We start from the raw sequence: 19,084 nt of genomic DNA on the forward strand, positions 1-19,084 counted from the left end.
GAATTTATGAAATACAAAAATTACACTGAGGATATTAATTGTTTTAGTTTCCCCTCCACATTCACCCCATTTTCCATCTCAAAAGAGTCAGTCAGTAAATTACTATTTAAACAATTCCAATTTTTTCTTTGTTTTAGTGTAAAAAAAAAAGTAACATTACATAAAAATATTTACATTTACAAACCTTTCAAAATAAATGTGCATAACCTGAACAACCTGAAATGTCTTAAGACGAGCAAGTTTAATACTTATTTTACATTTATGAATTTGGCAGATGTTTTTTTCCAAAGCGACTTACAGGGGAAAAACCAAAATAAAAAATACAAGAATAGATTAAAGACATAAAATAGCTGTACAATTAAAAACAGTGTCGTACAGAAGACTAAAAAAAAAAAAGCAAAATGATAGACTAAAATGCAAGAATAGATTAAAACGACGTAAAAACAGCCGTAAATCAAAAACAGTGAAATAAAAATACCAAGTAAAACAACAGAATAAACACAAAAATGCATTTAAAATGGAATGTTTGAAAGTGCTAGGATAGGAGGTGTTCTCTGAAGAGCTGGGTCTTCAAGAGCTTCTTGAAGATAGGCAGGGACGTCCCTGTTCTGGTAGTGTTTGGTAGATCGTTCCACCAACATGGAACGACCCAAAAAGAGCCTGGACTGTCTTGTACAAGGTTTTGGGACTGCCAGACAACATTCCATAGATGAGCAGAGTGGTCGTTTTGCCAGTTTCTACACGTTTTGTGTATTTGTAGATCCACTGTGATCTGTACGTTGTAATGCACATGTATAAATGGTAAACTGAGGCTGAAAATTGTTAATATTTGGGCTTATTTTTCTTAATAAATTTCAGTTTTTTCATGTTATTCACATTTTTTTCAGAGAATAATTAGTAAATGTAAACATTTTCATTATGTAATTTTACTTTTAAAACATAGATAAAAGTCTGGAGTTGACATTATTTATAGGTTATTGTGTTATAATTTTACTGGTCAGACCCACTGAGTTGGACACCCCAGGTCTAGACCAAGGCCAAGCACTGAAAGGACAACATGGGCCGAGGCAGCGTCTTATTTTTCTAGTAGACATCGTGGTTTAATCCTTCTCTTTCTTCCCGACAACCTCACACTGCCCTCGCTAATAAATACAGAGGGCGATGACGCACAAGTCCTGACTGAAGACAACTTAGTCTCTACAGAAGAACAATGGGCCAATTATCTGGAGGTGGTTTGCGTCCCACAGGTCAGAAGAACGACGTTAGTGTGTAATCTGTGGAGGATACTGCAAAGAGGTGGTGTCAAAAGGTGGGGACATTACCAGCATTTTGTAATGTGAAATAATAAGACGGTGGAATCGTTCGTTTAAAATGACAGACAATAAAATCAATAAGAAATGGGGTAAATTTTCCTGTTTGTCTTTTTTAGACATTTATTTACATTTACAGGTTTTTATCTTGTGTGTTGCAGATGTCATTTTTTTTCTATTTTACTTATCTTCTTAATCATTATTTAAAAAGCATCTGAAAAGGACTCCAATTCATGAAAAAATGTACGGCTGTATATCATTTAATTTGTATTCGATGATTTGTAATTTGATTTGCATTTTTACTGTTTTTACTTTAGTTTATTATTTCAGTTATATTGTATTTTTAATTCATTTTTCTCCGTTTTTTTTTTCCCGTGTATTGTTTATTTCCGGGGAGGTATTCACATAAGCCTTTTTTGGCTTCTGCACAATGATGTTACTTGTTTGACTGTTGTTTTTTTATTTTCTCTTGATGCCTTGTGATGTGCAAATAAACAAATAAATAAAAACTAAATAAAAATTCTGCTCATGCTGCCAGAAAAAAAATGGATGAAAATCATAAATTGTCCATAACTTTGGAAAACTGATTTAGTTTTTTACCTATATCACCTGTAATTCACTGAGAAAATGGTCAGCATCGTGGACTACAGCTTACCTCATCATATTTATTGTAGCAATGATTAAAATATACAATATGCCGGTGAAACACTTTACATCACAGGTGTCAAACATGCGGCCCGATACCAGCCCCCCAAAAGGGTCCAATTTGGCCTACGGGATGAAGTCGTCAAATCCAAAAATTAGAGTGAAGAAATAAAAAAGTCATTTATTTCAGGTTCTACATTCAGCCCGATTTGATTTCAACTGGGTCAGATCAGTAAAATACTAAAATTATATTATGACAGTATTTGTATTTATAATCTATCCTTTCACAAAAGAGTGACTAACCTGATACAAATATGAACAACCTGAAAATTCTAAAGAGAAATAAGTGCAATTTTAACAATATTCTGTCTGTTATTAAATGTTTTGTGTATTTTTAGATCCACTGTGATCTGTACGTTATAATGTACATGTGTAAATGAGAAGCTGAAGCGTCTTATTTTTCTTAATAAATGTCAGTTTTTTCATGGTTGTTCAAAGTGGGTTTAGATAAATATGATCCCCCTAAGGGGCTGCAAGCAGACTAACACGATCTCATGTAGGTTGGACCAGTAAAATAACATAATAACTCCAAACTTTTCTCTGTTTTAGAGCAAAAAAAAAAAAAAAAAAAGGAAAATTACATGACAACACCTAAAAAGCATCCTTTAAAAAATGCGAAAAACATGAACAACCATGAACATGAAATTTCTCATGAAAAATGACTGCAATTTAAAGAATTTAATGACCCAGCTTATTATTTACACATGTACAACTTACAGATCTACATGTACAACAGTGGATCTACAAATACATAAAACGTATAAAAAGGTAGAATATTGTTAAAATTGCACTTTCTCTTAAGACATTTTCTGTTGTTCATATTTATTCAGGCTATTCACTTTTTTTTTTTAAAGGATTGTTTGTAGATGCACATGTTTTCATAACATAATTTTACTTTTTTCACTCTAAGACTGGGATCTGCAAGCATTACAATCTAAAGAGCCATTTTTGACTCGAAAAAGAAGGAAAAAATGTGACCGGAGCCATAAAAAAATATATATTTATACTCATCTACATTTTACCATGAGGGGGCTGTAACCTATTTATGATTAGTTTGTTATTAAACTATTTTACTTTGTATTTCCACTACAATAATGCAATGTTTGGTGCATTTATGAAATTATACAACTACAATAAAGAAAGCATTCAAGATTTGTACAATTTTTTTTATTAAGTACACTATTTCCAAACAAAATTACATTGTGTAGCTAATAGACAAAAAACTCAACTTTCATGCATATGGGCTGACTTTTAAACAGCCAAACTACTAACAAATGCAAACGGAGTATCTTGTATTAAATTTGGCAAGAAAATAATGTAGTGCGACATAAATTCTGGTTTATATGCTGTTAAAAAATTATTTGATTCGATGTATAGCCTGCACATTTTTGCAGATGGACAATGTTAGAATTGATTTAGGCCTAGAACAGTGTTAAAAAGTAATGGTTCATTCAGTTCATTTCAAAATGCTCATAGGCCATACCCATAGGTTGCGGACCCCTGCTCTAAAACATGAAGAAAAGTTTGAAGTTGACATTATTTACACAAGATTACGTTATTATTTCACTGGTCTGACCCACTTCAGATCATATATGGAGGATGTGGCCCCTGAACTAAAATGACTTTGACACACCTGCGTTACATTTATTGCGTCTTAGGGAAACCCCTGGAAATGCCAACAGATAGAGTCAGTCTGTGCTGTTTTTGTGCTGATCTACAAAGTCCATCCAGTCGGTCGTATCTTTTTATAGCTTCATGCAGTTTGCGTAGTTCAACACGTTGTGGGAGTGATCATAAAGGATGAAAACAAACGGTGCAAGGTTCTTTTCAGCCACAGCCTCGATCACACTGATACAGTGATGGCAAAGACCCAAACTGAACCAGACTGTCAGGGATTATATCTGCATTCAAGGTGAAGAAAAAAAAAAATTAAAAAAAGCTTTCACATCACGTCTTGGCCTGAACGATGTGAAGAAAATCAGCAGCATTGTTCGATATGTGACGATGAAAACGACCAGGGAGTAAACTCAAGGATAGAATTAACCTGAAAGCATGATACGTGGAATATTTGAGGTCTTCGAAATCATCATCATGCACTTCTATTTTATTGCACCTTTCCCATTTCTGCATAAAATTAGAATGTTTTTAATGAAAGAGTCATGGATGAAGTGACTCATCACTGATTCACTGTAATTAAGATATTCTTGGCGTCCTCGTCCAAGTGTGGTCATAAATTATCATAAACTCCACTCACTTTAACTCGAAAATTAAAAAGGAAAAAACGTTCTTGATGCCAACGATCATAAAACATCCCTTCATTCCTTATTAATCGTATTACCAATCGTGATAATGACATATAAAGGCTAAATCAAGCTTCTGTTCACGTTTTCAGCAACAGGAATAAACAGAGAACAGAATAGAAATCGGATTTTCATTTCTAAACCCACAAGCAGCAGATACAACATTTATATGAGACTTGATTTCCCCTCTCGCTGTTGGAAAACACAAAGAAAGCACCAATAAAGTTCAGTACTATTACTACTGAAACAAACAGTGCCCCAGTTCTCTGGTTCTGAAACATGCACAGAAGATCTAGTTGATGTTGTTCCTCTACGACCAAGACAAAAAAAAAAATGCAGAATTTTTGCGGACACTTCAGTTTTTTTCTTTCAACATCAACTCAATGCAAAACGCAACTGAGATGTCACGTCACCAATAATAACAATTATTTGCCATTAATTGGAAAAACATAGCCCCAATAATTAAAGCAGGCTTACACTGTCGGGGGCTGTGAAATTTAGACCAATAGAGACCTGAAGCCCCGCCCCTTCTGCTATGCTTCATGGGACATAACTTCAGAAAAAAACATGAACAACATCAATGGAGAGTGACAATTTGTTTATCCTGTTTGAAAGTGTGTTACCATCTACACATGTGATGTTTGTCACTTTAAAAGATCATTTTACAAGTCAAGAAAGTCTCTATGTCTATGAAAGAACGTTCACTACACTCATAGGCCACTATATTAGGTACACCCTGTCGGTACAAGGTGTACACGCTACTGCTGTAGTCCATAGTAGTCCTTCTGCTTCATCGTTCAACATATTCAGAGATGCTCTTCTACATACACAATATTGACAAAAGTATGTGGACATGCTGAATTCAGGTGTTTGTTTTCTACCAGGGATCTGAGATACAAAACAATAATAACAAATGTCAGAGCATAATTTTATATTGGGATACATGTCATTGCAGTGGTTAGTTTAAATTGTTATCTTTGCTTCCAAAATGCCACAGAGATGGTTTTTACTTGATTTCTCTCAACACTAATTTTGTTTTTTCTTTTTTTTTTTTTTTTAGCCATGTCTATGATTTTAAATGTTCTACCTCTAAATTTCTATAATATTTTTCGTGTTCTGAAGGTAAATAATAATTTTCTACCACGAGTAACCATCTACTTTCTTCACATCGCACTTAAGAAGAAAAATCTCCCATTAAACTTTAAGGAAATATTGATGTTTATATGTCAAATCATCGTTGTTGTTTTTTTCCATATAGTTTATAAACATCAGGATTCCCTTAAAGTTTAATGGGAGATTTTTCTTCCTAAGTGAGATGTGAAGAAAGAAACACCTGAATTCAAAGTGTCCGAATACTTTTGTCCACATAGTGCATTGCACTTGTAAGATGTAGTTATTTCAGTTCCTGTCGTTTGTCTGTCACCTCCTACCAGTCTGGACATCTGACCCCTGGCATCAACACAGAACTGTCACTCACTGGATATTTTCTCCTTTTCACATCATTCTTTAGAAAACATAGAAATGATTGATGTGAAAATCCCCGTAGGTCAGCTATTTGTGAAATACTCGGACCAACAACCATGCCACAGTTCTGATGATGGGTTAGATCATCTTTAGACCAGGGGTGTCAAACATATGTTTCCTGTGTGTATGATAAAGCAGGGGCGTCAAACTCATTTTAGTTCAGGGGCTGCACCCTCCCAATATGATCTAAAATGGCCGCACCAGCAAAATAATAACATACTATTCTATAAACAATGACAACTCCAAACTTCTATCTTTGTTTTAGGGTGAACACAGTAAATCTGCATTATGAAAACCAAACATCTACAGACCTATCCTTAAGGTTCCAGGCACAACAAACCCCGCCCCTTGCACATATTGTAGCTTATTTTGACATCAATCCAGCTGATGTCATCATGTCTATGCGTGTGGTAATGTCAGCATATCAATTACCTCCAAATATGTGCCAAGCTGCAAGTAAATTGAAACAAAACTGATGTTTTTATAGGCATGTGAAATTTCGCCTATTAATTTTTTTTTTTTTTTTTAAATTACAAAAAATTTGACCTTTTCCCAAAATGCAACCACATCCATTCTGGGTCACTTGAAATCTATAAACCCAATTTAGTATGAATTCAACCAATAGTTTTGCTGCCACAGATATTTAAAATTTTGCCCATGATACGTAAATGGGAGAAAAGAAAGATTTTTTAAAAATAATAAAAAATGTGAACTTTGACCTACTTTTCCCAAAACGTAACCACATCTATTCTGGGTCACTGGCAATCTACAAACCCAATTTGGTATGAATTCAACCAACAGTTTTGCTGTTAGAGTGTTAACAAAGAAATGAACAAATAAACAAACCAAACCTAAAACAATACCCCTTTCCTCCCCTTTGGGGGGTGGAGTAATAAACTGAATTGAATAACTTGAAAAAACTGAAATTTATTCGAGAAAATAAGTGGAATTTTAACAATATTCTGCCTCAGTTTATCATTTACACATATACATTATAGCTTACAGATGACAGTGGGTCTACAAATGCACAAAACATTTAATAACATGCAGAGTATCAGCATAATTACACTTATTTCTCTTCAGACATTTCAGGTTGTTCATATTTGTTCACTTTATCAGGGCTCAAAATTAACTTTTTGACCTAGAAGCACTGTGCTCCTAACCCTAAAAAGTTAGGAGCACAGGCTAAAATCTAGGCGCACCACTATTATATAAAAAATTTGGAGAACAAGCAAAACTCTTGGCCATACCAAGTAATATTCCTATATGTATTTAAGCAATGTTAACAACCTAGAATAAAGTATTTGAATAGAGTTTGAAAGAAAAAGCTTACATTGACACAGGTGCAAAACAATTGTCAATGTGTGGTATATACTTTAGTTGGTTCTTGGAGAAGAAAGACGAATCACACCATTATTTGCAGCAACCAACTTTTTTATTTCATGGCCTAAAGGCCCTTAGTCACTGTGGTCTACACCACGCCTGAAGTCAGGTCTCCTTGACCTGGTGCCCCTTAGTAAACTTTTGACGAATCATGTACACGTCTGGATACCGCTTGTTGTTTATTCATTAGCCCCTCGATTCGCTGGTTACGGTCAGCTGATCGTGTAGCAAGTTGATTCGCGCAACATGATCATCTGACTTGCAGGATACATTACGTCATGGGAAAATACTTGGAACAACGCCAGCGCTACTAACCGGGTTTGGCGGGAGATTGTTTCAAACGTCGGTGGAGTTATTTGATCCCTTTGTTTATGCTGCCTGCGCACGCGAGGGGGCGGGGACTAGATTTCCGCTTCAGTCAGCGGGGCGTGGAGCTTGTTTATTTTCGGCTGACGAGTTACTTCTGCAGCCATTATTCTAGGCGCATGTATTAATTTTCGCTCATTATTTTATTGGCGTACCGTGCGATCGTAATCTCAAAAACAGTCGCACTACTGAAATTCTCAGGCGCATGCGACCGTAATTCAGTCGCAGTCACGAGCCCTGTTTATACACAGTTTGTGAAAGGATACTGAGGAAATGTGAACATAAAGTGAAATATTTGCTGTTGTCATTATTCATAGGATATTATAATACAGGGTGTCCCATAAGTCTCCATACATAGGAGGCATAATACATTCCATACATATATGGTTCTAACATGTATTTCTTTATATTTCTTCTTTATAGTTCTTCAGCAGACACGCACTGAAATGTGTTTCCGACAAAATGGCAGTCATATAGAGCATATTATATAAATAAGAATGGTTTATGTCAAGAAACGTTTATTTTTCCTATGTATGGAGACTTATGGGACACCCTGTAGTACTTTACTGGTCTGACCCACTTTAGATCATATTGCTCTGTATGTGGAACCTGAACTCAAGTGATTTTAACATCACTGATTGTTAATTTCTTCAGTGTCATTTTTGCCTTCCACAAATTCATCCCACGGGCGGGATTGGACCCTTTGGTGGGCCGGTTTTGGCCCGCACGCCGTATGTTTGACACCCCTGTGATAAAGTGTTATTTCACATATATATCCGTTTATGTCCATTTACCCAATAGATGTGTAAATGTTCCAGTATAAAGAACCTTGAAAGTGAATGTATTGTCATGTACAGACAGTGTTTTGCTCTGACTCTTTGGAGTAAAACCCATTCTCTCATCAATTCTCACTCATTTCCCATTTTGACCCTCGACCTGGGGTGTCAAACTCATTTTCTTCCGGGGGCCACATTCAGCCCAATTTAATCTTTAGTGGGCTGGACCAGTAAAATAATAGCATGACAGCCAATAAATAATGACAACTCCAAATTGTTTTAGTGCAAAAAAATGACGCTCAATTATGCCAATATTTACATTTACAAACTATCCAAATAAAAAGGATGTGGATAACCTGAAAAAAACGGAATTTGTTAAGAAATATAAGTACAATTTTATCAATATTATGCCTCGACTTATCATTTATACATATGCACAAAACATTTAGTAACAGGCAGAAAATTGTTAAAATTGCACTTAATTTTCTTCATTTCTTCATTTTGTTCAAGTTATTCACATGTTATTGTTAAAGGACAGTTTGTTAATGTAAACATTTTCATAATTTAATGTTTTTTGCGCTAAATCAAAGAGAAAAAATGGGTGTTGTCATTATTTATAGGTTATTATGATATTATTTTTGAGTTCAATGCCCTAACTTGCGCTTTGCAAATTCATCCCACGGGCCGGATTGGAACCTTTGGCACCCGGGCCACATGTTTGACACCCATGCCCTAGACTGTATCTGTGAAACCACAGCCAACCAGTATTTGGACTGAATTCTTCTTTGTTAGTGACTCAAACTTTATTCTGAGGGTATTTTACTCATATACCTGTGTATTTGAAAGGCCAGGGAAGATTCACACCTCTAATGCAGGGATGTAAGTATCCAGACTTCTCTATACGATACATAAACACCATATTCTAGGCTCCAGCATCCATGTAAACCTGGTGGTAGTCCAGGTGGGGTCAGTACAATGACAGCAGGACACAACACCTAATACAATCCAGCTATTTATAGCTCTGTCCTCTAAGTTGTCTCTATAACATCGGGTGCTCACAGCTGGCGGAGGGGAATGATTACGAAGCACAACCGCATGAGATGAGACGTTTGACAGACGGGCTCTGTCACGGGGGCAGCCTTCAACGTCGCACTCACATTGTGTTGCTATGGCAGGTGACGCACAACGCTAAACTGTGAAAGAGCAGGGTTTCTGGGAAGGAGGAGGAGAGGGAGGAGGGAGGAGGGAGGAGGGATGGACGCTGCCTCAAGTTAAAAGGCATACAGAACAGCCACATGGAGAGAGGATGGAGATGGGAGGACTTATATCGGAGAGGACATACACTATATGGACAAAAGTATTGGGACATGTTGAATTCAAGTGTTTCTTTTCTAACAGGGGTCTGGGACACAAAACAATAATGATAAATATAATATACAGGGTGGGGAAGCAAAATTTACAATGAACATTTAGTTGTTTTTTCTCAGCAGGCACTACGTCAATTGTTTTGAAACCAATTTATATTAATGTCATAATCATACCTAACGCTATTATCCATACCTTTTCAGAAACTTTTGCCCATATGAGTAATCAGGAAAGCAAACGTCAAAGAGTGTGTGATTTGCTGAATGCACTCGTCACACCAAAGGAGATTTCAAAAATAGTTGGAGTGTCCATAAAGACTGTTTATAATGGAAAGAAGAGAATGACTATGAGCAAAACTATTAGGAGAAAGTCTGGAAGATACTATTAAAGAAGAATGGGAGAAGTTGTCACCCCAATATTTGAGGAACACTTGCGCAAGTTTCAGGAAGCGTGTGAAGGCAGTTATTGAGAAAGAAGGAGGACACATAGAATAAAAACATTTTCTATTATGTCATTTTCTTGTGGCAAATAAATTCTCATGACTTTCAATAAACTAATTGGTCATACACTGTCTTTCAATCCCTGCCTCAAAATATTGTAAATTTTGCTTCCCCACCCTGTAATTTTTATAGTCATACTATAATTTTACTATTGTGAGAAAAAAAACTCCCATTAAACCATAACTGATTGTTGTTGTTCACTTTATTACCACCCCCCGAAGGGGAGGCAAGGGGTATTGTTTTTGGATCAGTTTGATTGTTTGTTTGCTTGTTTGTTAACACTCTAGCAGCAAAACTATTGGTTGAATTAATACCCAATTGGAATTATAGGTTGCCAGTGACCCAAAAAAGATCTGATTACATTTTGGTAACAGTAGGTCAATGTTCAAATTTTTTGTGAATTTTTTAAATCCCCCCCCCCCCCCATTTACTCATAATGGGTGAAATTTCCCATTTGTAGCAGCAAAACTATCGACTGAATTCATACCAAATTGGGTTTATAGATTGCCAGTGACCCAGAATAGATGTGGTTACATCTAAAGTAGGTCAAAGTTCACATTTTTTCTGAATTTTTAAAATCTTTTTTCTTCTCCCATTTACTTACAATGGCCGAAATTTCGTGAAACTTAATGGCGAATTTAAATAAATATGCAACAAAACAAAGTAATCCTACTTAAGTCCTTAGAAATCCAACCGATTGCAAGAAAACAGAGCCAAAACACTTGATGGCGAAAATAAACAGAAACTGAAGAAAATATTAATGTTTATAAACTATATGGACAAAAGTATTGGGACACATCATGGCTACAGCTTTAAGATGTAATATTCATGATGATATGAGATAAAAACACCAATATTTCCTCAAAATTTAAAGGGAGATTTTTCATTTCGGAAGCAAATATAACAGTTTAAACCAAACAAATCAATGCAATGATATTTATCACAATATAAAACTATATTATAGGACATTAGTCATTATTGTTTTGTATCCCAGATCCCTGTTAGACAAGAAACCCCTGAATTCAACATGTCCCAATACTTTTGTCCATATAGTGCACCATCATCAAGCAGGGAAAACAAACACAGAACCAGGCTGGATGCAGAGGAACAACATCTGATTTATGCTACAGTGACTCGGAGATTTCCTTAATGACGCCCTTTTAACTCGCCCAGTACAATTAAGGAGGCGGCAACATGTCAAGTCCTTAAATGAATGGTGTTGAGCATGTGGCAGGAAGAGACAGGGTAATTCCAGGCCGACAAAGCTCTGGGTGCAGTGGAAATAAAGCAGGATGCATGATGGGACGGCTCACATCAGACCACATTACTCTTTATATTCAGCCGACGCGTTACCGACAACAACTCATTTTACTGAGGGAAGAAAGACATACGAGAGATGCGGAGTCTCTGACCTCAGCATAAGCTCCTAAATGTAATCCATATACATTACTTTACAAAATACTGCTTAGAGAGTTAATCCTCAAGCTGCTGACAGCAACTTAGAAAGGTTAGAGGTTAGTCTTTTCTTAATAATCTCAAAAATAAAGTCTGCAGAGGGCCTTCGGGTGCATTTTTAGGGCTGAAGTCTGCAGTTGGTGCTAAAATACAGCAAAAAAACACCTCCTTTCTCAACTTGTAAACATCAAAATTCATTATAGCCACATAATCTTTAATAACACAACAATATTTTTGCACTTATTTCTGTATATTTCTTCACTTATCATACTGATAATACATTGTCTAGTACATATTGTACAAATTACTGTTCTAATTGTGTCTTAATAGAGTGTTTTAACATGCATATTTGAAGGGATCAGACACACTTTTCAAGGTCAAATTGAAGCACTTTTAAGGGTCATTTTCACATTTTTTCCCAGCACAGCACCTTCACCTACAGGAATACATATACTCATGATTATTTTTTTCACTTTTTATCATAATAATGCACATTGTATTATGCTGTAAACATCTAAAATGGTGTTTCAAAAGAGGCAAAAAGTTTAGAAATTAAAGAACACAAAGTTTTGTCCAAGAAAAGGGAAGCCACATGCCGTTGTTCAGACACACTCGCACCGAGACAAAGATTAAAATAAAAATGTACCTGAAGTCGGCCTGAGAGCATTAGGGATGGGAATTGATAAGAATTTAACGATTCCAATTCCATTATCGATCCGATTCCTTATTGATTCTCATTGGGTGAGGGAATAAAAGAGTACGAACAGGTTTGTTTGCATTAACTGTCTTTTATATTTCCATCTCTGCACAGAAAATATAACATATACAGTATGCACAAAAGATACCAACATGTGACAATGGGCCCAGTTTGGGTGGGGGGTGGGGGGGTGTCACACCATACGACCAAACAAAGTGAAAGTGAAACTTAAGACACTTTACTAATTCCTCTATTTCTCCTGCTGTTGTGCACCTCATTTTCCCTATCTTCAGAAACTTTTATTTGAGGGGGCAGGACCTTTGTTGCCCCCTCCCCCAGAACCAGGCTCAGATGACGCCCTGGTGTTTGCTCTGCCGCTAGATTCACAAGCGTCGCTAAGTAGATATACATGCTGTGTGGACAAATGTTCGTGCATATTGGAGGGATTTCCCCCCTTTGAAGAAATGGAAGCTTCGGAAGTTTTACAAATGACCCTGGTGTCGTCTTTTCGCGTGAAATATAGCCATACTTTGGAGCATTTCTGCCTCGACGCCATGTTGGCTAAACCAAAACAATGCATCGTACATGTGACGTCATCAAGCATGTGCAACAAAGGCGAAATCGATAAGCAGAATCGTCAAGCAGCCAGGCAAACGATTCCAAGGAACTGAGCTACTGGGAACCAGTTCTAAAAAGAACCGTTTCTCAATTCCCATCCCTAGAGAACATGCTGTAATTTCCTTTTTTGACTTTAAGTTTTATTTTTCAATATGTATGACCTCTCTGTAAGTAGCTTTGGCTTGGCATCTAACCTGTAAATATTAAAGAGTAAATATTAAGAATAAATAAATAAATCACATCACAGAGTTATAATTGCAAGTACTTTCAAGCGCTTTTCAGACCTTGAAAACACAACATTGAAATTCAAGCATTTTCAAGGAATTCAAGCACCCGTACCAACCCTGATTTGGTATAAATATTCAGAACTATATCTAATCTGATTCTGATACATGTCTCTGCACGAGGAAAGTGAATGTATTCTTGCATATGAGACAAAAAAGAAAATAACTTTGAGTGCAACCACATCTCCAAGACTCATTTTACCAACAATTAGTTCTAACGAAAAGAGTCTGAGTGAAAGCCACCAGATGCATTAAACCCATCAGTTCTGAGAATCCACACCCCATCCACTCAACGCTACCAAAACAGGAAGTTGTGTTATTGTGTTTATGATGTGTTCAGTTACACTCCGACGACCCCAGTAAATAAGACGACTCACCCTAAAGTGCTGATAAATCCACTGGTGGATCCCTCAGCGTACAGGGAGCAAATGTCCCCAATGTGGAGGAAACTGGACATCTTATCCGACATGGTTCCTCAGAGTGGACGACACCTGGAAACAGACGGCAACACCAGGAGTTAAAGCAGGGGTGTTAAACATACGGCCCGTGGGGCCAAAACCTGTCCACCAAAGGGACTGAAATGCAAAAATTACACTAAAGATATGAACAATCAAGGATATTAAAATCATTTTAGTTCAGGTTCCTCATACAGACCAATATGATCTCAAGTAAAAGACAATCATAATAACCCCAAAATTTTCTTTGTTTTAGTGTAAAAAAGTAAAATTATGTTTTCAAACTATCCTTTAAAAAAATTATACAAACCTGAACAAATATTAACAACCAGAAATGTCTTCAGAATAATAAGTGTAATTTTACCAATATTCTCCCTGTTATTAAATGTTTTGTGTATTTGTAGATTCACTGTCATCTGTAAGTTTTAAAGGAGTGATATTTTGCTTTTTCAAATGGAATTATGCATTTTAAAACATTTCTCTGTGGTCTCCATAAACTGTAAATGCTCTGCTTGGGTCTGAATTCTTCATTAATTCAACTCCACAGGTCCATGTTCAACCTTATTTCTGAGTAATGACACCAGAAAGGTGGTTTTGAGCGCCAGCCCTTTAAATGCAAATGAGCCACTCCAGGCCCCACCCCCTCCAGGTTGTTGACCATGCTTCTCTGTCCTGTTCAACCACTTGTGTTCGTTAATACAACCAACAACTGAATATTTTAGGTAATCGGCACAAAGTTTGGACATATTTTCAGTTTTTACTACAACCGCTGCTGCTGACAAACAATTATGTCGTATTCAGAGAAATGTTCATCAGAAGTCTTGACCTTATATGTGCAAATGTCGTGACGTAATTAGTTATAAAACGTGACAAATTAAGAAGGAATTTAAACAGGTTGTAGAAACCCACTTGATTTTTGCCAAAATTAATATAAAGATAGCTTTGCAGCACCTGGAGGGTTCAAATTCAAACTTTTTGAACTATTAGGGTCCAAAAAATACACAAATAAATGAACCAAAGACTAATAAAAGTGAGTTTAGATAAATATGACCCCTATAAATCGTTATCTTTGTTTCCAAAATGCCTCAGAGATGGGTTTTTACTTAATTTCTCTCGACAATGATTTAGTTTTTTTTAATCCACAACTATGATTTTAAATGTTCTACCTCTACATTTCTATATTAATGCACAAGTGTAATTGATAAACTGAAATATATTATTGTAAACTGCACTTAAATTTCATCAAGGAGCTAATAATAAATAATCATTATCAAAAAATAAATCAAACAAAAAACCAGCTACAAGACGTCCACCTACAACCATTAGATCTGAGAAAAGACATTTAGGTTCATTTTGATGCTTTTTAACACTGGTTTATGTGTTATCCTTAATGGTTTTAGAGCTGCACCCAAAGTTTAAGTCTTAAAATAACCAGAAAACCCCTCATGAAGTTTATGATGACAGTATAAAACATGTTATTTTTGTCTTGTTGAATAATATTACATTAATTTATTTTATTTTATTTCATTAGGTGCAAAAGCCAATGAATAAAATACAAAAATCAATCATGAAATCAGACCCAACAGATGTGTTTTGTTATATCTTACATTATTTCCATCTTGTTTTGTCTTTTTTACATCTTTAACGACCAACATACTCAAAAAACCCCATCATGTTTCTTCAGTTGGATTCTGGACTGAAAACCTGCCTTTAAACTGGAGGGAAATCAGGCATTTACGACGATGATTGCAGATATCGACTTCGCCCCGTTTCTGGCCGTATCGTCCTGTTCTACTGTTCGCTATTCTTAGTCTGTGTAAAAACCTCATGTACATTAAATATAGGTCAACACACTTTAGTCGGACTGAGGTTAAAAGAAGAAGTAGTTAAGTGTCTTCTGCCCTGGTTGAACTGAGGTGATGCTATTTTCAATCAACACTGCGATTCTGTCGTTATTTACACCTAAATATGACAGAAATTCAACTCTGACGGATGCTGATATTGACATATGCCGCAACAAACTTCAGATATGACAAAAGTCAGCTATTAAGGATGCTATTTTTCATAAATACAACTGTTAATTTAACTATACTATTATTTAGGCCTAAATATATGGCAACAATTTAACTATTAAGAATGATTCCTAATGGTTAAAATGAATTCTATCATTAAGGCTGAAATACGACATTGAATTACTAAGGATTCGATACTGACTTAAATGGTTAAAACGTCATTATATCATTATTTAAAGCGACAAAATGACAGATTAATCTATCAAGGATGCCATTTTTAATTATTATTTCAGGCTAAAATGTGACAAATACCAACCTATTAAGGATACTATCTAAGTTAATGTAACTCCAACTGATTTTTGCATTATTTAATCCTAAAATATGACGGAAATTGAACTATAAGGGGTGCTGTTTTTGTTTAAAATGGAAAAAAACAACTACTAAAACACCATTCTAATATTATTTCAGACTAAAATGTGACAGATTGATATATTAAGGATGCTGTCTAATTGGATTCTTTCATTATTTTCATTTAAAATGTGACTTAAATTCATGTTCTGTTCTCGATAAACACTGCTACATAGTTCAGTCATTATTTAAGATTAAAATATTATAAAAATTGAACTATTAATGATGCTGTTCTTCATAAACGTCATTAAATACTTAACTGTATTATCATTTAAGGCTAAAATATGACATTTAATATTCAGAGTAGTGTTTCTGATTAATATCACTGTGAAACTTAATTCTATCGTTATTTGAGGCTAAAATATAACATAAATCAAACTCTGAGGGGTGTGATTCTTCAAAAACACCACTACAAACTTGATTTTCCTATTATCTAAGGCTAAATTATGACAATATGTTAGCTCTTAAGAGTGGTGTTCTTGATAAATACAATTATAGACTTTACTCTATCATTATTTAAAGCTAGAATGACATAAAACTGACAATTAAGGATGCTCTTCTTGATAAATATCACTATAAACTCAATTCTAAATGAAAAAAATTGAACTATGTGTCTCATACATATTATTATAAACTTCATTCTGTCACTTTTGAGGCTAAAATATGGCATAAATTAAATTATTAAGGACTCTATTGTTGAAAAACTTCATTGTGTCATTATTTAAGGTTAAAATATAGTATAAATTGAGCATGACAGATCCTGTTACTGATAAATTCCACCATACGTATAAACTTGATTTTGCTATGTTTTAAGGCTAAAATATGACATTATACTAATTATTAGGAGTGGTGTTATTGATAAATACGACTACAAACTAAATTCTGTCATTATTTAAGGCTAAAATATCATAAAAATTGAACTATTAATGATGCTGTTCTTAATAAATGTCATTAAATATTTAACTGTATTATCATTTAAGGCTAAAATATGAAATATTTATTATTCAGAGTAGTGTTCCTGATAAATATCACTATCAACTTAATTCTAAATGACAGAAATTGAACTATGTGTCTCATACATATCATTATAAACTTCATTCTGTCACTTCTGAGGCTAAAATATGGCATAAATATAACTATTAAGGATGCTGTTGTTGAAAAACTTAATTCTGTCATTATTTAAGATTAAAATATAATAAAAATTGAACTATTAATGATGCTGTTCTTAATAAATGTCAATAAATACTTAACTGTTTTACCATTTAAGGCGAAAATACAACATTATATTAATTATTAGGAGTGGTGTTCTTGATAAATACAACTACAAACTTAATTCTGTCATTATTTGAGACTAAAATATTACATACTTTTAACTGTAAAGGATGCTGTTGTTGAAAAATGTCATTGTATCATTATTTAAGGTTAAAATATAACATGTATTCAACATGACAGATCCTGTCACTGATAAATACCATTATAAACTTGATTCTACAATGCTTTAAGACTAAAATATGACATTATATTAATTATTAGAAGTGGTGTTCTTGATAAATACCACTATGAAACTTAATTCTATCATTATTTGAGGCTAAAATATTACATACTTTTAACTGTCAAGGATACTGCTGTTGAAAAACTTTGTGTCATTATTTAAGGTTAAAACATAATCAAAACTGAGCATGACAGATCCTGTTACTCATAAATACCAGTTTAAACTTGATTCTGTCATTATTTAAGGCTAAAATATAAAAAAAAAAAAAAAACTATTAATGATGCTTTTCATAATAAATGTCAATACATACTTAACTGTATTATCATTTAAGGCCAAAATATGACATTATATGAATGACTAGGAGTGGTGTTCTTGACAAATACAACTACAAACTTAACTGTCATTATTTAAGGCTAAAATATCACATAAATTGAACTATTAATGATGCTTTTCTTAATAAATGTCAATAAATACTTGATTGTATTATCATTTAAGGCTAAAATATGACATTATATTAAATATCAGGAGTAGTGTTCTTGATAAATACAACTACAAACTTAATTCTGTTATTATTTAAGGCTAAAATATAAAAAATTGAACTATTAATGATGCTTTTCATAATAAATGTCAATAAATACTTAACTGCATTATCATTTAAGGCTAAAATATGACATTATATTGCTTGTTAGGAGTGGTGTTCTTGACAAATACAACTAAAAACTTAACTCTGTCATTATTTGAGGTTAAAATATGACATACTTTTAGCTGTAAAGGATGCTATTGTTGACAAACTTCAATGTGTCATTATTTAAAGTTAAAATATAATAAAAATTGAGCATGACAGATCCTATTACTGATAAAAAAAAAACTACTGTAAACTTGATTCACTTATGTTTTAAGGCTAAAATAAGACATTATATTAATTATTAGGAGTGGTGTTCTTGATAAATACCACTATTAAACTTAATTCTGTCACAATTTGAGGCTAAAATATAACAAAAATTGAGCATGACAGATCCTGTAACTGATAAATACCACTATATAAACTTGATTCTGCTATGTTTTGAGGCTAAAATATGACATTATATTAAATATTAGGAGTGGTGTTCTTGATAAATACAACTACAAACTTAATTCTGTCATTATTTAAGGCTAAAATATCATACAAATTGAACTATTAATGATGCTGTTCTTCATAAATGTCAATAAATACTCAATTGTGTTATCATTTAAAAGGCTAAAATGTCACATTACATTAATTATTAAGAGTAGTGTTCTTGATAAATACAACTACAAACTTAATTCTATCATTAATTAAGGTTAAAATATCATACAAATTGAACTATTAGAGATGCTTTTCTTAATAAATGTCAATGAATAATTAACTGTATTATCATTTAAGGCTAACATATGACATTATATTAAATATTAGGA

At 34.2% G+C, this 19,084-nt stretch overlaps 1 protein-coding gene across 13 annotated transcripts in view; it reads right to left on the minus strand.

Moving 5' to 3' along the window:
• itpr1b (inositol 1,4,5-trisphosphate receptor, type 1b) overlaps positions 1 to 19,084 on the minus strand; it is a 223,256-nt gene that overhangs the window by 202,815 nt on the left and 1,357 nt on the right. For 9 of the 13 annotated variants that reach the window (XM_030135516.1, XM_030135523.1, XM_030135522.1 and 6 more), the window contains exon 2: positions 13,661 to 13,774. In XM_030135516.1, the coding sequence (XP_029991376.1) occupies positions 13,661 to 13,752 (92 nt within the window). In that variant the 5' untranslated portion in view covers positions 13,753 to 13,774. Of the gene's footprint in view, positions 1 to 13,660; positions 13,775 to 19,084 lie in introns of those variants that run through there. The other 4 variants (XM_030135524.1, XM_030135521.1, XM_030135519.1 and 1 more) reach the window with 1 other exon arrangement.

This window comes from Sphaeramia orbicularis, chromosome 5 (genome assembly GCF_902148855.1).
Source record: "Sphaeramia orbicularis chromosome 5, fSphaOr1.1, whole genome shotgun sequence".
NCBI classification, from domain to species: domain Eukaryota; kingdom Metazoa; phylum Chordata; class Actinopteri; order Kurtiformes; family Apogonidae; genus Sphaeramia; species Sphaeramia orbicularis.